At 41.6% G+C, this 22870-nt stretch overlaps 1 protein-coding gene across 8 annotated transcripts in view; it reads left to right on the top strand.

The window, feature by feature from the left end:
- The window catches only part of LOC116800890 (endoplasmic reticulum aminopeptidase 1), a 116721-nt gene that overhangs the window by 42406 nt on the left and 51445 nt on the right, over nt 1–22870 (top strand). For 7 of the 8 annotated variants that reach the window (XM_032717254.1, XM_032717253.1, XM_032717256.1 and 4 more), the window contains 4 exons: nt 14685–14926; nt 14983–15253; nt 15315–15394; nt 20377–20554. In XM_032717254.1, coding sequence (XP_032573145.1) covers nt 14685–14926; nt 14983–15253; nt 15315–15394; nt 20377–20554 — 771 coding nt within the window. Of the gene's footprint in view, nt 1–14684; nt 14927–14982; nt 15254–15314; nt 15395–20376; nt 20555–20603; nt 20856–22870 lie in introns of those variants that run through there. The other variant, XM_032717260.1, reaches the window with a different exon arrangement.

Below are 22870 nucleotides of genomic sequence, written 5' to 3'. Positions count from 1 at the left end.
CGTCAGAGCCAGCAAATCTGTCGGGTCCTCAGACATGGGAGAGAGCGGCCTGGAGTTAAGGCACGCTTCTATTTTTGCCAAGAGCGTGGAGAGCTCTTCGAATGTGTATTTTCGTGTGGCAGTGCATTTGTAAAATAGCGTCTTGAAACTTTTTACGCCTGCTTCCCAAAGGCCTCCCATATGGGGTGCCCCCTGAGGAATAAATTGCCATTGCATCTCTTGATGAATATAGGCATTCGTCACCGACTCTTTTACGGCTTGAAGGAAATCGCGGGAAAGCAGGGTGGCAGCGCCAACAAAGGTTTTGCCATTGTCTGATTGGACTTGACGTGGACACCCTCTTCTGGATACAAAACGAGAGAAAGCGGCAAGAAACTTCTCGGTCGTTAAGTCAGATGTAGGCTCTAAGTGGATGGCCTTGGTGGAGAAACAAACAAAAACTAACACATACCCCTTTGTAATAAGACATGCTCTTCCCGTATAGTTCTTTATATCGAACGGACCGGCGTAATCCATGCCCGTATACGTGAATGGTCGGGAGAACGATGCTCTTTCTTTTGGCAGGACACCCATCAGTTGGCTTTGCAGCCGCTTTTTGTGGATCACACATACTTTGCACGAATTAACTACTGCTTTCATCAGGTTCTTAATTCTCGGAATCCAGTATTTCGACCGGATGAGGCGCACCATTAACTGGTTACCACCATGGAGAGTTATGCGATGAGTGAAATTCGCAAGGAGGCGAGAAAGCAGGCAGTTATACGGAAGAATCACTGGATGGCGTTCATTGTATTGAAGGCTTTCGTAAGCCGCCACACGGCCGCATGCCCTGATCAGTCCTTGCGGATCTAGAAACGGGTTCATGCTTAGGATGGCACTTGAACTTGGCACTGGACGCTTTTCACTTAGGCAGTGATATTCCACAGGGAATTCTCTGCGCTGAGTGTTCGAAATTAGGAACCGCTCGGCGGCGGCGATTTCAGTGGCCAGCAAATGCACATCAGATGAAGATGTCTGCTTCCTGCACCGCTGAATGAAGCGATGAACATAAGAAAGGACTCGTAGAGCTTTCTCTAGCTTGGAGAAACGTGACAACAACTCTTCAGAAGGAGCTTTTGCAAGATTGACTTTTAGAGCACGCTTTTCCAGGTCGGTCACCGGAGCGTTGTCGACCTGAGTTGGCCATTGGTTGCGTGGATTTTGCAACCAAGTCGGTCCGTGCCACCATAACTGGCTATCGGCTAGATCTTGGAGGGAAACTCCTCTACTTGCCAGGTCTGCTGGATTTGAACATGAGACCAATTCTCTGTTTTTGTGGCCTGGGCGATCTTCGTCACCCTATTGGCTACAAATGTAGTCCACTGGCACGCTGGCTTGCTTAACCATGCAAGCACTATCGTGGAGTCCGTCCAACAGTAAAGTTCGGAGTTAATCGTAGGCATCTGCGGAATGATGGCTGCAGCCATTTCGGAAAGCAATAACGCTCCGCACAGCTCCAGTCTTGGGAGCGAAACCGTTTTGACTGGTGCTACCCGGGTTTTCGCGGTTAGGAGTTGCACCATAATGGTGCTGCCCACTTCTACGCGGACATATATTGCCGCCCCATAAGCCTTTTGCGATGCATCGCAAAAGCCATGATGTTCGACCTTGAAATCTGGACGAAACGATAGCCAGCGTGGAATGCGTATCTGCTCTAAAACTGAATAACTTTGGAGAAAATTAAGCCATCGCTGAAAAAGCTCATTTGGAATGTTTTCGTCCCACCCAAGCTCCTGCAGCCAAATCTCCTGCATGAAAATTTTAGCTCGAACGATAGACGGCGCTAACCAGCCTGCAGGGTCGAACAATTTGGCAATTTGGGACAGGACTTGGCGTTTTGTAAAGGACGTTTCGATAGCCAACTCTGGCGGGACGAAGAAGAATTCGTCGGAGGTTGCTTTCCAGCGAATGCCGAGGGTTTTGGCAGTACTTTCTGCATCGATCTCGAGAAAATCAGTATTTAAGAGATGGTTGCTCTGAATGGCCGCTAAAACTTCCTTTTGGTTGGAGGTCCATTTCCTCAATGGAAATCCGGCGGAATTCAGAGCGTCTCGGAGCTCTTGCACCATGAGCTGAGCTTCTTCCGTGGAGTCCGCTCCGGCTAGAACATCATCCACATACATGAAATTTCGAATGACATTGCTAGCTTTTGGATGGCTGAGTTCTACGTCAGCTGCTAGCTGCTGCAGTACTCGGATGGCCAGGAAAGGCGCGCAATTGACTCCAAAGGTTACTGTTTTCAATTCGAAATCTCTGATTTCCCCTCTATGGTTACGGAAAAGTATTCGCTGGAATGGAGTGTGTTTCGGATCTACCCAGATCTGCCGATACATTTTTTCGATATCGGCGTTGAACACGTATCGGAAATAGCGCCACTTCAGAATTTGAATGGTCAAGTCGGACTGTAAGACAGGGCCAGCATGAAGGATATCATTTAAACTGGCACCATTCGATGAAGGGCTGGAGGCATTGAATACTACACGGAGTTTAGTAGTTACGCTCTCCGGTTTTAAGACGGCGTGATGTGGCATATAATAGGCGTTGCAATCATGGGCAGGAAGAACTTGTCGCATGTGCTTTAAGTCGAGATATTCCTGGATCACCGAATCGTATCTCGCTTTTAAGGCCTCATCTCTTTTTAGACGCTGCTCATTTCTTAAGAACTGAGCCAACGCGAAAGACCTAGAATGCCCTAGCCCGGAACCGATATGTTCTGGGTCGCGAAAGGGCAGAGTAACGACATATTTGCCGCACTCGTTTCTCGTGGTCGTTTGGAGGAAATTCTTCTCGCACATGGAATCGGATTCTTTTACCAACTTTGTTGGTATATCCTCCACCTCCCAAAATTTTGTGAGGAGTTTGTCCAGTGAATTATCGTACGCGTGGGAGATCTGCGTCGAAAAAGAGGAAATTCTGCTTTGGGCTGAGGCTGACACTGGCCCAGTTAGTACCCAGCCGAAAATGGTCTCTTGCCCCAAGAGAGAGCCACAGATGTTGGTTTTTGCTCCACTCAGAAGCACCGAAGGCAGGATGTCGGCTCCGATAAGTACATCTATTTGTGCGCTCTCATAGAACTTTGGATCCGCCAATGGAAAATCGGGAAGATCCCGAAGGAAATTTTGCGGAATTGGGTAGGAAGGCAGATTTCCGGCTAGTTGAGGGAGGACATAGGCCGTCGTCTCCAACTGCAACGCGGGCCTAGTCGGAGATCGGATGGTGAAACTGCAGAGCTTCTTGGACTGAGCAGCTACTGTTTGGTTTAAGCCCGAGACTTGGGCTTGAACCACCTGGAATGGCAATCTAATTAGATTGAACAGTCGCTCGGTTATGAATGTCGCCTCTGATCCGGAGTCGATCAGGGCGCGTGCCTTAAAGTTAGTGCCAAGATGGGAAATATTGATTATGGCAGTGCCAAGAAGGATAGCTCTTGAGCCTGTGGCGAAATAATTCTGAACACCGGCTTGCTCATTTGGAACGAAATTGGCCTGATTAGCGGAAATTGGCCTTGCAGGATTTGAAGGGCTTGAATTGCTGGAACAGAGGTTGTTTCGGTGCAACAACGTGTGATGCCGGCCACGGCAAGTAAAACAATTGTGAGTGCTTTTGCACTCACGAAGCTGATGTCCCTTTGCGAAGCAGTTTAAGCATAACTGCTTCCGTTTAATGTAGGCTGACCGGTCGTCAACCGACATTTGGAGAAAACGCGGATGTCCGCGTTTGTACTCGGACAGGATGGTTCTCCTTGTTGCACAAGTCGCAACTTTTCAATTTTGGAGCCACTCTCGTCTCATAGGAATTTAATTTTCTAGAGGGCCCACTTGAGTTTATCGCTTTGGAATGCGACTGACTCGGTACGGACGGTCTCACATCATCGATGGCCTCTAAGGTTCGATGACGTTCTGTAAGGAAGGTGTTCAGCTCTCCCCATGTCGGGATGTCGGCTTTCTTATGTAGCGACTGCTCCCATAAGGAGAGAGTTATCTTCGGGAGCTTGGATGAGCACAGATATACCAGCAGGCAGTCCCAGTTCTCAGTGTTAATGCCTGACAGTTCTACGGCAGTCAAGCAACCTTGAACAGTACTTTGCAGTACCTTCAAGGCCGCCCCAGATTCCTGTGGTATCGACTGCACATTAAACAGTATTTTCAATTGACTGTTTACCAACAATCGTTTATTTTCGAAACGCTCTATCAGGTTTTCCCACGCAGAGCGGAAACCCTCGTTGGTGAGAGGCGAAATCGAAACTATGGCATGCGCGTCGCCACTTGTTTTGGCATTTAAATGGAATAACTTTTCAACCGGAGTCAGCCGTGGATTATTGATATAAATGGCTGTGAAAAGATCCCGGAAAGTCGGCCAGCGAAGATAGTCGCCTGTGAAAACTTCTGTATCGCATGGAGGCAACCGACAGCCAGAGGAAATGTAGGCCTGGGGCGCAGCGTTCGCGGTTGGGATGGACTGAGAAGTGCCCTGCTCGATTTTATCAACGAGCTGGGCAACACACCTTTCATAGACTGAATAGCAATAATTGTATTTAGCCCTGAGAATAGGCATGTTGCTTGCTGCCGCTTCGCCTGCTGACACAAGGCACTCTGAGCAGAGATCGTATTCCTTTTCAACCTTGTCCCATAGGGTTCGGACTTGGTCGCGACGGACGCCAAGCATCGTGACAGTTGGAGCTGCGGATTCCGGAGTGTTGATCTGAGCCTCAAATTCGCTTAAGCGGTCAGAAACCGAAATGAATTTGGCTAGCGCTAGATCTGAAGCAGCCATATTTTTAGCTATGCGCTGTACTGTGGCTTTGGATGGAGTAGCACAGTCGTCGGAAATCTGCGCAGGCGTTCTCACCGAAATGCTTGGGATTCTTGGACTCTTGGGCCCTTGTGGTGAAAAAATAGACCTGGGCTTGTCAGCGGACAATTTCTTCTTATCGTCCCCGATGGGCATAATCGAAGAAATACGAAATGGAAGGGAAGCGGTTTTGGAGCCCGGTCAAACTTTTGAAAAAGTAAACAGATTCCTCAGACTGCACTTAATAATTTAAGTGGTGTAAAATTTACGAAGTGGAAACGTCGTAGTTTAGACTGATCGGACAGGTGACTCGGAGTGAACAGCGAATTGTATAAATGACCTGTGATTTGCGGTAATTGGGTCCACCTTATTTATGGTTGGAACCCTTGGAAATTGGAACACGGTGATATAAAATGTTTATTAGAAGGAAGAAAATTTTATTCTTTTATTTACAACTGGAAACGGAGAAAATGGAATGACTGGAATTGAAGTCTTTTCTCCGCGCTGTAAATACTTCTAAAACAACCACAAACTAATATCCCAGCAATACGAAAAGGAAATATTTGTCGGGTGAACGACTTGTATTTGGCCGTATTATTTATTTATGAATGATTATTTTTTTGAAAATTTTCAAAAAAATTTAAAAAATAATTTAATAAATATTAAAAATGTTTAATTTAGTTTAAAATGTATTTATTGTTCGGAAATTAATTTGGAAATTTACGGAAAAACATTGATGGAAAATAAAACGCCTTTTCCGCGTCGGCACTTGGAATAAATTTTATTTGTGGTATGCACTTGCCGACGGGAAACAATCAAAACTTAGGTAAACTTTGGTTATACGCCTTTTCCTCGTCGGCACTTGGGAAACAGGCAATGTAAACTTTGGTACACTTTGGTTAAAGGGAATGCAGATAATCTGCGCAATGTATGTCGCTAATATGTGTGATGTATATGGAGATGTGTGCGTATATGTATGTATATGGAGATGTATGCGTATATGTATTTATATGGAGATGTAATGCATGCAATGTATATGGGTAAATGGCGGGTAAATATTTAATTAATATTTTACTTGGAATGGCCAGAGGGTATGTGTTGTTTATTGTTGTATTTGAATGTATAGCGAATTGTGTTAAGCGGGCTGCGGAGTTGAAGCAAAAAATGTGCGAAATTTGCGAAAAGAATTTGGCTTGCGTTGGACACAGTGAAAACGAGAATAGAATTTTTGCCACTTTTGGCAGAGTGTTGGACTTTAGGAATTTTCACTGAACTTGGCACAAATTAATTTCACTTTCTTCACATTTGGAATTTTTCATTTTTTGGACTGAATGAATATTTAAATATATTCGGAAAATTGGGACTTAGAAATTTAGAACGGTGGGTAATATGGCGGCGCCCGTGAGAATGGATAAGTACTTTTCTTTAATTGCCTTTTGTCGGATAAATCCGTTTGATTTGACAATAAATCTCAGCAAATTGAACGAAATTGGATTTTCGAACCTTTTGCTGCAGACCGGCAATTAAAGGGGATGGAAGTTTCGTACTTATCTTATAAGTTGGTCGCTGGTGGACAAACTTGAAAAATCCAGGATATCCGGCTCGAAGGACCAAAATGTTAGGGTGCTGGGGTTGCTGGTCCTGGAAATTTCCTAGTTTGCTGAAAATCGAACACTCGGAGAAAAGCGAACACTTGACTTTGTAAATGCGCGGGCGCGACCGGGCGTACGTTTATTGATCGTGGTAGTTATTTCACACTAAAGCTTATTCTAATGAGTTGGGTTCTCCCAAGCGCAGCGGAGACTCCTCGGAGACTCTGTGGTGAGGAGCGGGAGAGCGTGAGAGGGAGTGGGGAGCGTAAGAGGGAGCGGAGAGCGGGTGACAGTCCACACCCCGTAACTTGAACACTATATTACAAATCATCCCGACGGAAAAGCACACGGTGGCACCGCCATACTCATAAGGAACCGTATGAAGCACCACTTTTACAAAGAATTTGCGGAAAATAATCTTCAGGCCACATCTATCAACATTCAGCTGGATGACAACACTCTCCTTACACTAGCGGCCGTATACTGCCCCCCCCGTTTCACAGTACTAGAAGCTCAATTCCTGGATTTCTTCCAAGCACTAGGGCTACACTTCATTGCAGCAGGCGACTACAATCGCGACTTCGCAGTTACGAAAAATATTTCCCGCAGTTTGGTTAAAGCTGAATGTCTACCGGATCTGTCATCTAATCACTCGCCTGTACGAATTCACCTCCGCCGGTACGCAGAAAACGTGAAACCACCATTCAGATTGACTTCTCACAAAACAAACTGGCTCAGGTATAAAAAATATATAAGTTCACATATTGAGCTAAGCCCAAAACTTAATACTGAATCTGATATAGAGAGCTGCACGTGTGCATTGCAATCCATCCTTACTGCAGCAGCTCTTACTGCAACACCCAAAATAACAAATAATACAATTAATTCAAAAAAGACCAACGTAAAAATCGAGCAACTCGTCCACGTAAAACGACGCTTACGTAGAGAATGGCAATCTTCCAGATCCCCAACTGCAAAACAAAAGCTAAAAGTAGCCACACGGAAACTGGCCAACGCTCTGAAACAAGAAGAGGACGACGATCAGCGCCGATACATAGAGCAACTCACACCAACAGGCACAAAACAAAAGTCACTGTGGCGAGCCCACTCAACTCTTCGCCCACCGACTGAAACCGTTTTGCCGATAAGGAATTCCTCAGGTGGTTGGGCCCGTAGTGATGAAGACAGAGCCACCACATTTGCCGCTCACCTACAAAATGTGTTCACGCCAAACCAGGCTACTAGCACATTCGCGCTACCGTCCTATCCCGTAAACCGCCACCAGCAACACACCCCAATTGTGTTTCGTCCTAAAGAAGTAACTAAAATAATCAAAGACAATCTCAGCCCAAAAAATTCCCCGGCTGCGACCTTATAACACCGGAAATGATCATCCAGCTGCCACATTCTGCAGTTCGCTACATAACCAAGCTCTTTAATGCCATCACCAAACTTGGTTACTTCCCACAACGATGGAAGAGGTCGATTATCATAATGATTCCAAAACCTGGTAAGAACCACACAGTCGCTTCATCTTACAGACCAATAAGTCTACTCTCATGTATTTCGAAACTATTCGAAAAATGCCTGCTGATCCGACTTAATCAACATCTGATATACCACAATATAATCCCAGCCCACCAATTTGGATTTCGCCATGGAACCATTGAACAGGTGAATCGTATTACAACGGAAATAAGAACTGCATTTGAGAACAGACAGAACAGACAAGACTGTTCTCCGCTCTTGTTGAACAACATACCACTCCCGAAAGCAGATGAGGTAGCGTACCTAGGAGTACACAGAAGAGTACTTGACAGAAGACTCACATGGCGCAGGCACATTGAAGCCAAAAAAACCCAACTTAAACTCAAAGCCAACAACTTACACTGGCTCATCAACTCTGGTTCTCCGCTCAGCCTAGATCACAAGGTCTTGCTCTACAATTCTATATTGAAACCTATCTGGACCTATGGCTCACAGTTATGGGGCAATGCCAGCAACAGCAATATTGACATCATACAGCGAGCACAATCAAAGATCCTGAGAACCATCACTGGGGCACCGTGGTACGTTCGGAGTGAAAACATCCAAAGAGACTTTAATATCCCATCAGTTACCAACGCAATCACGGAACTTAAGGAAAAATACCATAGCAAGCTTTACACGCACCCCAACCACCTAGCGCGAGGTCTAATCCAGCTCAGCAGCCGTTCCCGTCTCCGGCGAAAGGACCTACCAACCCAGCGAAATTATTAGGGCCGTTTAATCATACAGTTGGAAAAATAATACAACTGTTCAAAAAATACTTGTTATAGTTAAGATTTTTAAACTTATTGTTAGTTCTTATACAAGAAGATTCAATAAATAAAAAACAAAGTAAAAAAAAAAAAAAAAAAAGATGTCGCCTTTGCCTTCTTTGAGTGGAGGGCTGTGCCTGCTCTCTTGTTGTTTCTTCTTTTACCTGGTGTAAAAGAGACATCTTGCCATCCTGCAGAAGGTCGAGGATCTCCTACTGAGCTGACAATAGAGCTGCTGCGAGTCGTGCTAGCAGAAGTAGAACATACATAGCCAGTTAGCGAGAAGGTGGAGATGTACGAGGACGAGATGGTTGAACTTGATGTTGTTATTGTGAGGGTAGTACTGCAAATTGTATTTGAGACATTCGTCGTAGTCAAGGCAGAGTCATAATTCGGCAGGTTCAAATCTGTCTTGGACCCGGGCCGGCAATTTGCTTCATCGGCTTAAAGTCCAGTGACTTTTGCGATGGGTCATTATTTTCCATTTTCCGTTAATGATTATTTTTTGAACTTTTTCAGTTTTACACTTGACAGCTGTCTGACAGGACAGTCAGTCAGTCCATCCTTTCTAAATATTTAAGCGCTCGGTTAAACTTTACCGTGCTTAATGCTTAGAGCTACAGGAATTATTTAAACCGTTTTAAGTTCCAGTTCGCGCAGGATCCGAAAACATTTCAAAATTGTTCAAAAGTGTGGGCATGACCGGCTTGGTGGCTTGGCAAATTGATTCAACTTTAAGCAACCGATAAAATTATGAAAAATTTTCAAGTCGTTGTCTCTGAATTTCGAATCTCAACCTTATTCATACTGTTCAACTAATCAAGTATACTCTTTACTCCACGAGTAACGGGTATAAATACGGTAGCAAGAATATTCTGTAATACCTTCATCAATTAAGTATAATCTCACTTCAAAGCGAACGGTCGTGTTTTTTTGAGCTCCGATTTTTATTTTGTAGTTGTCAAACCAGCCGAGGTTTTTAATAATTATCGCTTAGTATCATATATTGTAAACATAATTATTAGAGATACGGTCGCTGCGCGAGTTATTCTTTGTGATTTGTGCAGTAGTTTAAGCAAATATACAAAGTATTTTGCATTTTTCGTCTTTGTGGTTTGTTTACTCTCCCTTTTTGTGCTTTGTTCGCAGTGGTGTTTGGTGTTGTTTTTTTGTATACAAATACACAACTGCACTTTTTGCTCTCACTCTCTCTCTCTCTCTTCCGCTCTCCCACACAAAATCTAAATTTCTCAGCGTGCAGACTGCTCGCGTGCTGTTCTTTTAACAGCTCGCTTGAAAGTTTTGGTCTTGTGTTTTCGTGCACAGTGGTCTGATTTCAGATAAATATGGAAACAGTAAATGTTGTCTGCTTTTATATAAATTGTTGCCAGGTTATAAAACCTGAGCAGCCAAAAATGACTTGTTGGCTATGTGATAGAATGGTGCATACTAAGTGCAAAGGGTAAAAATCTAAATTACTGTTGTGATGCTTGCCTTGTGGTTGCGAACGAGATGAAATCGTTTATGCGCCAAACTAAAGGTGGCTTGAAAGAACTGATCAACAGTTTTGGTGTAGTTAGAGATAGTTTTCGTCGAGCGGATGATCTTCATTCCGCGCTTAATTCATAGTTTAATGGCCTTAAGCTATTAGATGAATCTCCAAAGCGCAAAATAGCCGCTTGTGGTAGGCTGCATAAGCTCCCGCAACCACGGGCAAGCGATCAACAGGACTTCACAACTGATCAGCTGTCAATGGCAGCAAGTCCGCATATGTTCTTAAGATCGACAGCTAAAAAAGATTCGGAGCAATCCGATCAATCCGCTGTGGATTGCGCCCACCCTAAAGATACCGATTTGTCTGCACTGGTCTCTCAACCAGTGATTCTACCTGTCCCGATTAGCTTACCACCACAAGGGAACATTGAGTCCGGACTACCGGCACAAGTTGGCACTTCAGAAATACAATTGCAGGGCCAAAACCCCTCGCGGTGGTTCCTCTGAAGAAACCAATTTTCGTTTCTCGGCTTTCCCCTGATCAAACATCATCTAATGTATTGTCTTATATACAAGACAAAACAAAAGCCGATAATATAAAAGTGGAAAAATTTAACTTCTCTTACGCTAGGGACATATCATCTTTTAAGATAACTGTCCCAAAAAGACCATATCTGTTAGACCATATGTTCGGGTGATTTTTGGCCGGATAGTATGGTGGTAAAAAAAATAAGAAAAAGGTGCCCGTGGGAATTGAACATCCCTTACGTGGCCAGACCACTGCACCATCCGCCTCTTCATCTTCTTCCTCTTCAAAAAACTAACTACAAAACTTACTATCTCCTATCAAAATGTTAGAGGCTTGCGTAGCAAATTAATCAAATTGTATTGTGATAGTCTTTCATTTGCATCTCATATTATAGTGTTCACAGAGACTTTGTTACAGCCGGAGATACTTAACTCCGAAGTCTTCCCAGGTATGTACACTATATATAGGTATGACCGTCCCTCCAGACGGGGAGGTGGAGTCTTAATTGCGGTTAGATCTACCCTCACGTCGGAGGAGTTACTTTTGGATTGAATAAACTGTCTGACAGGGACCAATTGGTAGTTCTAGGTGAAAAAAACAATCGAATATCCTTCTCCCTCTAGCACAACATGACTTTATTGATGGCTTGCTCGACTTGTCGTTGTCGCAAGTTAATTATATTCGAAAGTCTCTTGGTCGACTGTTGGATCTATGCCTTGTAACAAGTCCTGAAAGTGTGTTTCTGTCCATGGTTACAATCGACATAGGTACCGTATTATAAGTAAAATCAGAGAAGTCAAAAAAGCGAATTCACTGTTTTCGCAAAGCAAATTTTCGGAGTCTAACCAATTTTTTAGCTGGCTTTAATTGGTCCGATCTTTACTCTTGCAACATAATGACGGATGCCATTAATAAGTTGTATACCACAATTAAATAATTTTTTGACTCTTGTGTTACGATGTACTATCCGTCAATCTGTAACCTCCTTGGTTTAATAAAGAGTTGACACATCTAAGAAATGTAAAGTCCAGACTTTATACAAAATTTAAAAATACCGGTTCTCAGTCCGTTCTTTTTAAATATTTAAGCACTCGGTTAAACTTTACCGTGCTTAATGCTCATTGCTACAAAAATTATTTAAACCGTTGTAAGTTCCAGTTCGCACAGGATCCGAAACAGTTTTATAATTTCGTTAACACTAAGCGAAAAACAAGTTCCTACCCATCCTCGCTATTTTTGGAAAACACTACGGTAACATCGGATCAGGCAATAGCCGATCTATTCGCCAAGTTTTTTCAAACAACATATTCTACTTTACCTCATTCCGAACAGCCATACTCTTATGCGGTATCTAAGAATATAATATTCTGCCCCTCTATAAACAAAAGCTCACTGCTTAACGATCTTAAGCGTGTTAAACCGGTCTATTCGCCAGGTTCCGTTGGAATCCCTGGCTGTGTGCTCAGATTCTGTGCGGAAGCCTGAAACTGTTTACCTTTTCTGTGGAATCTTCACAGTTCCCTCCTATATGGAAAGACTCCTTTGTGATTCCTCTTCATAAAAAAGGTAGCAAACTGGATGCAAGCAATTACAAAGGAATCTCTAAATTTTCGGCTATCCCAAAACTTTTTGAAAATGTTATCCCTCCTCATTTGCAGGACTTTTGTAGCACCTTTCACCGTGCCAGCACGGCTTTTTGAAACGCAGATCAACAACCACTAACCTCTTGGAGCTAATTTCTTTCGTAATACAGGGTTTCTAAAATATTCTTCAAACAGATGTCATCTACACTGACTTTAGTAAAGCATTTGACTCTGTTAATCATTACCTTCTAGTATGAAAATGGATCAATTAGGTTTGGATTACATTGGATTTGAAACTATCTGAATGGCAGAACGCAATAAGTCATCTTTAAAAATTTTCTATCTTGTATTCTCCGAGTCACATCTGGTGTCCCACAAGGGAGCCACCTCGGTCCGCTTCTTTTTACCTTATTTATTAACGATTATTATTTATTATTAACGTTTTATTAGTAATAAAACGTTCGCGTGTACTTATGTACGCTGAAGATGTTAAATTATGCCTTCAGCACAAGGACATTCCGCGCCATTTGGACTTACAATCCGATATAGACAGGTTTCAAATATGGTGCCGTGATAACATATTAGACTTAAATGGCTCCAATTGTAAAGTTATGACCTTTTGTCGTGCCAACCCAATACGCTCTAAGTGGGTGCCCTCTGGACAGAATAACACGAGTTGATGATCTTGGTGTTCTTCTGGACCCAAAATTAAAATTTTCTGACCATATTTCGTCTATTGTCAATAAGGCCAGTGGTTTGCTTGGTTTTATAAAAAGGTGGTCTAAGGAATTTGATGATCCTTACTCGACTAAAACCTTATTTATTTCGTTAGTCCGTCCGATTCTCGAGTACGGATCACCTGTTTGGAGTCCACAATACGCAGTCCACTCGGACCGCATTGAATCGGTCCAAAAAAACTTCTTACTTTTTGCCTTGCGGCGCCTAAATTGGGATGCAAACCATATATTACCTCCTTATTCCAGTAGACTACTTTTAATTAATTTACCATCCCTAGCTAACCGTAGAACTATGCTTGGAACAGTCTTTATTTGTAAGCTTATTCGTGGGGATGTTGAGAGTCCCGACTTGATTAGTCGGCTTAACTTATCGGTTCCAAGTAGATTCACTAGAAACTATATACCCCTTATCTTAAATCATTGTAGATCTAACTATGAGTTGCATGACCCTTACAGAGTTTTATGTTCTGACTATAATAGACTTTATCCTATTATCTGTAATCTTGACTCTCTGCCGCTATTAAAGCAATCAATTTTAACATTTTTAGTACATAATTAGATCATACTAACAATAATATTTATTAGAGCTATCTTATTATTTAGTTACATTATTTATTATTATTTATTACTTTATATTCATTTCCTCGTCTCTGTTCTCTTTTCTATAACGCGTCTATCTTCTCGCGAATCGAGCCGTACGATACACGGCAGCGCCCCTCATGTACCAATCGAAATAACTTCGAGTAGATATTTTGTGGGATATTTTGCTGAGGGTCCAGGTTGAGATTAGGCATACAGATTCTAGAGACAAAGACGCAGTGCAAGTTTGTTGACCCATGTTGCCACGCCCACTTTAACGCCCACAAACTGCACAAAAGTGCACAAATCCCAATTTTACTCTTGTAAAATTTTATCCAATGGCCAACTCTTTTTGCACACACTCACTCTAACGACCACCAAACCGGTCACGCACAACATTTTGCGTTGCAGTTTTTCGCTGTTTTAGGTCTGAGGTGTAAATTTACAAGACTAATTAAATTATAATTAAATATCAAAAAGTTTTTCCAAAATGTGGGCGTGGCAGTTTTGTGCGGCTTGTGGGCGTTATAGTGGGCGTGGCATCAACAAGAATCTCTAGAATCTCAACCTTCTAGCTTTGATTGTTCCAGAGATCTTGACGTTCATGCGGACAGACGGCATCAAGAATATATACTTTATATAGTCGGAAACTCTTCTTCCAGCATGTTACGTACTTTTCAACGAATCTAGTATACCATTTTACTCTAAGACTATCGGGTATAAAAATCGTGTGCAAAAAAAATCGTATGGCGTCACAAATGTTGTTATTCTAGTGTCTGGGTCAGACTATTATGCACTATTATTATGGTGTTGCAAGGAAAACATAAAGGTATAATAGAATACAAGGCATAAACGTGAAAATACAGGTAGTTGCTGATCTTATTATTGAGGGTGTTAAACTAGACTTTTTAGCTTATGTTACCTGTACATACTTTTCAACGAATCTAGTACCGGGCAATATAGTGTAAAATCGAATGACACTACGCATCATCGTGTTTTGAAGTCTCTAAGTAAAAAAAGTAATTTACTTTTCAAACTAGGCGTTTGTCAATGACTTTTCTTCACTTCACGTAATATCAGAGGTTCGCCTGCCTACTGAAGTTTTGCCTCTAAGCTATGAAGTCCTCATTGAGCCGCATATGGATAACCAAAACTTTGAAGGATCAATAAAAATGCACTTAAGATGGATTGCAGATTCAAAAAAGGTGTATTTCCATGCACATGACACTTTGTTGATCGACGTCAGCCAAATCATATTAACTACATTAAATATGGGAAATGGGTACGTTAAATTATTACCCTTATTTTTTTGTTATTTATTTTAAATTTGTTCCGCAGGACTTTGGGCAATAATGTAATAATTTTAAGGGGCATCCGACTGCCTCGAAAGCCTGTATTTGTTTTATACCTAAAAGATAAAATAAAAAAGGGCTCTGAATGTCTTTTAGACATTTATTTTCAAGGAAATATTTCAGAAACGGAGGAAGGCCTTTTTAGAAGCTCTTACACAAATTCTAGCCACGATGGCGCAGAAATATATTTAGCTACAAACCTAAATCCAAACAATGCTCGTCGATTATTTCCATGCTTTGACGAACCAGGAATAAAGGTAAGTATGCTTAGTAAGTTTTTAAATTTATGTATTTAAAACATTTTCTCTTCGATCCAAGGTCCCATTCAATGTGTCAATTGCAAGACCTAAAGGTTATATTACACTATTTAATACTCCTCTGCATAAATCAATAAATCAGTAAGTATTTTCTATACTTATTAATAGCCTATCTCAAGCAGCTTAATCAAAGATTAAGCTGGCTTACGAAGATTGATTCATGAATAAATAAATAATATCTGTAACAGATAAGAAAAGTCTTTAACATGGGTCTGTCCATCTAGAGTAGAAATCTTATTGTGCAGTAAATTCCATTTAGCAGTAAGCCTTATTTTGCTAAATGGGATAATGCATTATACCCATGCAGAGGATATGTTGAACACAGTTTGATCACTTCAAACCGAAATTATTAATGGTCAAAAATTTTTTATATCGGTATGAAAACGCTTTATGATTAAAAAAAACTTAGCTAGTATATATTTTCTATTAATTAGCTTATCGTTTGCCGAATACTCATTTGGTATGTACTTGGTTTATATGACCCATAACGGAACAAGCGCTTCTGCAAAAATCCTCCAATAAGATCCCGCTTAGAAGGGAAGAGAAAACCTACAAAGCCATATTCACGCTTGAAGCTATAATTACATAATGCCATTCCTTAAAATCATTCACATAGAACTTTCTTACATAACGTCTGTGAAGAGGCTTAAAACCCCCCACACATGCGTGTGCAGGGGAGCGGCTCAGCGGCAGCATTTCAGCCGTCTGGAGTGCGAAACGTCAAGGGCGGTCAGGTCGAACGGGAACTGATGGACCCTAAGCCCCGGCAAAGCGGAGAGATCGTGAACTAACGGTACCTCGATGGACCTTGGACGAAAGCCGGCACGGAGGTCGAACGGTAACGGTGCGCACTTTGGACACGCACAAAGAGGACGTACCGTGAACTAGCGGGACGCTATTTGGGCTTTGCACCCGAGCGGGCCATTTGCATAAGGGGTAATAACGGGATTCCCGTGGCCTATAAAGGGACTGCGCCAGCGCAGCGAGGATCCATAAGCACGCGGGCATCGTCGAGGAGAGTACGGGCGGGGTTGCGCGGTCAGGACTCGGCCGCGCAGTCAGGCAGAACAGATTCTGAAGGCGAAAGAGCAGAACGAGTAATAGAGAGTAGACCGCATGGAGAAGGTCACAGTCAGCTAGAACACGCGGAAAAAGTTCCGGTCAGCGAGTACAGACAGTGAGAAGGTGTCGGTCAGTGAGAACGCACAGAACATAGAATGAATCAGCCAGGGAGTGTCGAGACGGACACACAGGGACGATCACTGCAAGTGAAGTACAGAGAAACGCTGCGATTCACGGAGCAGGAGAACCACAGTGGGGTCAGTGGTAAGCAAAGGTGGTCCTGAGAATAGCGCTAGCTTAAGCCAACGGGCGATACATCCTGCCCCATAACATCATAAGCATATTCCAGCCTGCTGGTATTATTATTTATATGCTCAATTTTTTTTTTTTTTGGAGTAACTAATTCTATTTATTAAGATTTCAAAAGGAATCGTTCAGTAATTCCTCTGAACTTAACCTAATGTGTGATAAAGATAAATGAGACCAAGTGGTATCTTAATTATAAAGTACAAAAGAAAATGTAATATGTTATGTTATCCTCCGGGTAAGGAGATCGCTGGGGTGTACCCTCTTCAGTCTTCGGAGAGAGATGGGATCAGCTAGGATAGTTGCTAGTCGGTTCGGGTGGGCCATAAGCCTGTCGGCATAACGGCTGCTGTGGAAATTAATCTGATCCCCAAGAAGGGTAACTTTCAGATCTCTTTCGATGACTATGTTCGTCACGTACCAGGGGAGCCCAGATGCGTGACGTGCAGCTCTTGACTGGACCACACGGAGCCTATTAAGCTGGGATTTGGCGGCAGTTCCCCACACCTGGATGGCATAACTCCACGTTGGAGCGAGAATGGCTTTGATTAAAAGAGCCTTAGAGCTCATTTGAAGTTTGCTGGAGTGGAAGAGCCAGTCGAGCTTTTTTAGCTTCGCCAGTGACTTTGATTTGACCGACGTGATGTGGGCCCCCCAGGTCAGTCTCCGATCTAGATGAACTCCTAGGTAGCAGTGCGATCTAGCATTGGTGATAGGGCTTCCATTGAAGGTCAGATCTGTGCAGGTTCCGGGTCGCAGGGAAAAAGTTACACAGGCTGACTTTGAGGAGTTAATGGCCACATTCCATTTGGCAGTCCATTTTTCGATTGCGTGCAGCCAATCCTGGACCGCGTTGGAGATATGCTCAATTAGTAACTATGTTAAGGCAATGAAAAACTAGAGTTTTTATTTAGTGGTAATTTATCAAAAATAATATAGATAGTCTGTGAACTTGTAAAGTGCAGGGCATATTTTGTCAAATTTATAACACATGATCAAACGTGTGGACATATAAACTTGTCGGCTTTTTAAAAATGTGGGCGTGGCAGTTTTGTACGGTTTGTGGGCGTTAGACTGGGCGTGTGACAACATTGGTCAACAAACTTGCACTGAGTCTTTGTCTCTAGAACCTGTATGCTGAATCTCAACCTTCTAGCTTTCAGAGTTCCTGAATCTCCACGAGTTACGGGTACAATTAAAGATAAAAAACATATATTAAAGATAAAACAAGTTTCCTGCCCAAAGGCTTAGGGAGCCATTCAAGGACTAGATGGTCGAGATGCAGACTCTAATAAGGCCTCTGGGGTACGAAAAAAGGTGATGCTAGAGATCATCAAGGAAAACTGCACGCCAGACCTACGAACAGCATTGAGATCCTACCATGTGAACGATCTAGTGCCATGAGTGCTTATTCATGATCCTGGTAGACAGGAGAAGGAGCGCATATTGAGCAGAAATAAAGCCCCGACCGCAGCACATGTCAAATATGGAAGGTGTGATGAAGCGGACCAACTAGGCACACAGACCCAGGACCACTGGGTACAATCTAACCCGATACAGTTCCAGTCCACTCAGCAGAGCACTACCCTTTTGAGGCCGCCTATCAATCTAATCAGAACCGAACGAACTTTGAAAATTCGCAAGAAGCCTAACGCTGGTGCGGGAAACACCTGCATTGGGAAAGAGGCTGCCGAAACCAACGGTTGCTGTTCTGCTGGATGTGAGGAAGAAAAGGAATCAGAAGCATGGAATGCTGTCCTAAAGTGAGAGACGGCCAGCAATCAGCAGGGGTTCCAAGGTGCCGATTTTCCAAAATAACAGGCCAATTAATCGAAGAGGAGCAGAATTTCCGCAGCGGGGACGATTAGTGGGGTCACATACTGTCACGATCGACACAGCCAGAGTCAACAAAGTCTACTCTTTCAGCGACAGGCCAAGCCAGAATACAGTTTCTGCCTCACAAACACTGAAAGCCCAGAAGACTACAAAGAGAGGAACGCCAGGCACCGGCACAGTCAAAGTATCCCAAAGTACAAGTAGTGGAGTCATGCAGAAAAGAGCTGAGGCAACGGAACGAACAAGATTGAAAAAGATGAAACACTTGGAGGCATCAAACTTGCCGGTAAATAAATTTGTTTATAGTCATCAGTGCTCAGGGAAGGGGGGGCCTAGAACACAAGGCGGTCGGTTGGCACTCGATAGATAGATCGGCACATGAAGGATCACCCTGCTAAGATTTTAAGATCTTCGAGTGGCAACGCCGCACCAACGGAAGATCCTAACAGAAACCGGCATGCGTGGCAGGATCGCGGTGAAGACAGGCAGTAGCATTGGCTACTTTGAGTCCGCGTACGACAGCAATTTCAGGATAGTGGAAATTATTTTCCCCGGCGGAGTAGAATCCCACAACGGAAGGTCAAATCAAAGTGTAACACGAAACAAATAAGGATTAAGGTTACTGGTAACCTGGTGATCACCTTTAATTAAAATTTGGTGAACAAGTATAATCTTCTGAGCCCGAATGTCCAAAATATTTATTGCATATCGATACAAATTAGTCAGACTCTGCGATCTAGTATACCATTTTCTCTGATATGATATTATGATATGATATTATAAGATGATACTAAACCAATAAACGTGAAGGATATAGCAAATAACCTATAGCAAATAATCTAGACACCTAACCCCAGTCAACTACCTGCATATCCCGAGGGTATGGGTATTATTTCATTTGTCATAAAGAATTAATACGACGTAAACATTTAAGCTTCTCAGGCGACATAATTCTTTCTTGCAATCGCGCCTAAACAATTTTCAAGCTTTTAAGCAAAGGGTCCAGCATGTGAACTCATTCGTCAGCATAAATACTCTGTCCAATCCAAATTATTTAAACAAAAGATGCATCCCGGCGACGTATAGATCAGGCCACAGTTTTAAGCAATTTCTGGCCAAAGTACACTTTCGCTGCCCTCGTCGCTGTCACTAATAAAAGCCATAGTTTTAAGCAATGCATTTTGTAAATTCAGTTTTACATTGGGATTCTATCTAAATGGAACCTTACCAATGGAATCCGCTTAAATACAATAAAATAAAGTAAAAACGATTTTATTTTATTTAGGTCTATGATTTCCACCGACAATCCAATTAAGATCTGAATTCCCAAGGCCACAATAAGCAAACCCAGGAATTCGGCAAAGTACTGTGTGCGGCACTCTAAAAAGAGAGTTAATTTTATTTAACAATTACCTTTTATTTCATAGGTAGTCAACCCACGTCTCTGTTGGATAAGATTTTGGATCATGGGGCCCTTCTTAATAAAAAATTCAAGTTTGTTCTTGAATTTTAATCTCCCAAAGGCGTATGCCATTTTCGGGTTTGTTAGTCACAATCATGCAGTTTGGAAATCTGTACCCTTCATCTGTCCGTTTTAGGGTGGCATACGTTTCGATTATTTGGATCCCATATACCACTGTGTATATTAATACACAGAAAAGAATGTACAAGATTCAATGGGGAACTTGCGTTTGTCTGTTTCCCGTCCACCATATCTCAACCAGTGTTGTGTTAAATTGGAATAGTTGGCAGTAGCTTTGAATTGATTTACGGACTTATATATTTATAAAAAGAACATTTTTTATAGAAATAACAAGTTTCTTTACCCAATTAAAGCTCTTCTTGTATTTATATTTCAGCCCTAAATTACGTGGTTACAGCTTGGATTTTTTTCATCCCTCTGCGCCAATGTCTTCACATGCTTTTGGCTTTGTAATATTAAAACTGAATACGTGGAACGAACATAAAATTCAAAAATCTTCAGATATTCCTGCTATAAATATTTGGAGCAATAACCTCTCATCAACCATTATATTGGTAAGAATTTTTTAGACGAAAACAATTTATTATTTGACCCCTTTATCAGATACCAGATACTCAGCTGTTATACCTAAAACCAATAAATATGCGACTACATTTGCCGCTCGATTTAAATGTTGAAACCGGTACCCAAAAGAACACCAGGAGCCCGATGAAACTAAAATTGGGCACCTACGACTTGAGTCAACTTTAGGTTCCAAATTTTCTGAAAGATACTAAACTCCATGTTCCCCAAAAAAAAATTTTTTTTTAATAAGTCTTGTTTGCACTATATACAATATATACATATATAAACACATTTAAACTACCTTTCTTACGCTAACAGATATTCCACGGAGGTAACTATAAGTGTATCTTAAAACGACCAATCATTATTGTAATTGGTTGTAGGTGAAGACAAAAATATAAATCTCCGAACACTTAACAATTGCTATATAAAACAAGAGAGCACGTTATAGTCGAGTTTTGCAAGATATTTAAAATTTTTTTTTGGTACTAACTTTCTATCGATAGGAGGGGTCATGTCCAAAAGTATTTGGCTTATTGATAGAAATTTTGTAAGACAACAAATTTTTCAAATGGGAGTATCAGTTTTGTCCAGTTTGTCACAACCAAATAATAGAAAAAAAAATTATTTAGAAAATTCCGATTTGTCTCGACTTGTTTCTCAACCAATGATTCCACCTGTTCCGATTAGCCTACCGCGGCAAGTGAATATTTAGTCCGGACTATCTGCAGACCCAACCCGTATCATCAACCGGTGTTATTCTGTTCAAAGAGCGCCATTTAGAGTGTTATTCGTGTGTTCACGAATTCGGTATTCGGCACGACAAAAGGTCATAACTTTACACTTGGAGCCATTTAAGCTTACTACGTTATCACGGTATCATATTTGAGAGCTATCTAGATCGTATTGTAAGTCCAAATGGCAATAAATGTCCTTATGCTGTAGGCATAATTAAACATGGTCTGCGGGCATAAGGTCGACTCCGATATGACGATCACAGGTCAACCAGGCCAGCAGAAGGCGCTACAACCAGGAAAGCGTTCTTCATCTAATACATTTATAAACACGACTTCCGAATGCCTACATTGTCAGTCAACATTGCATTACATCGCAAGTTGCAAGGCGTTCGCAGATCTTAATTACCTCAGAAGGACATACTTGCTAAGGAATGCCCATAACGATCGCGATGCAAAGTTTGTCGATCCACGCAAAACAAATTACCAAATTTTTTGCCCCCACAAATAACTCAATGATTTTCGATCAGCCGTCTCCATCTCCATCGCTCAGCCAGAAAAGGGATACTGCCAACGGCGCTGGTTCACATCCAAGATAAATCTGGACGCATTCATCTCTTTCGTTAGTTTCATCACGGATGAAACCGAAAAGCGACTCAACCTGGATAAACAACGCGTCACACAAGATGTGAGTGAGATATCCGGTAACAGTCAAGCCAAAGACACTAGAATAACAAGATGCGTAACGGCCATACATTGGTTTGGAACTATGCAGCCACTTTTTTGTTGACGGCCAAAATTGCTCTCTTTCAGCTCGCTTACGCTGAGAGCGTAAGAAATCTAAAAATATAATTTGCTTGCTTGTGTGAGTAAAAACAAGATACGAGAACGTGTATATTTGTGCGTGTTGTGCTAGAAGACGATTTTCGGACCGAAATTAATTCTGATCGAAAAAAACGAATTCACATGTTTGGAGTTTTGGCCAATTTCGTAGAAAAATTATGAAATTGCGCGCTTTTTAAAAATATCAAATTGGAATATAAAAAAAAAAAAAATGAAAAACAACTATCTAATGTGTATTTTAAATAATAAAAACTGTTCATTTACATACAACTGAATATAATGCGCATTTTAAATAATACAAAAAGATAATTTTCGTACATTCTAATTAAGTCAAATGACTTAATAAATATACTAAATAATTGAAGTAAATACAAGGGAAATTATTATAACTACTGTAATTTAAAACATAAATTTTCCAAAAAGAAGACATTACATTGAGAAATAAATATTTTATAAAAATAAAAGTAGTAGAAAATAAAAATTTATAAAATAAATAAAAATATGAAAATAGTTTGTTGCAAAAGTAAACTGAAGTGCGTACACAAGCACGCAACAATCATTGCCTTATTAATTTTCCACACGTCGCAAGCTGAATACTCTAATGACAAATATTCTAATATAAAGTCATTTTTGAAATTTTTTTGCATGATATTAAGATTTGGCTATTAGTATTTCTAAGCTATATTTAAATAATAATAACGTTAAGGCAATGCAAAACAAGAATTTTTC

Source organism: Drosophila sechellia, chromosome 3L (genome assembly GCF_004382195.2).
Source record: "Drosophila sechellia strain sech25 chromosome 3L, ASM438219v1, whole genome shotgun sequence".
NCBI lineage: Eukaryota > Metazoa > Arthropoda > Insecta > Diptera > Drosophilidae > Drosophila > Drosophila sechellia.
The sequence above is the reverse complement of the archived record's forward strand: the minus strand, read 5'-3'. Positions and strand labels throughout refer to the sequence as shown.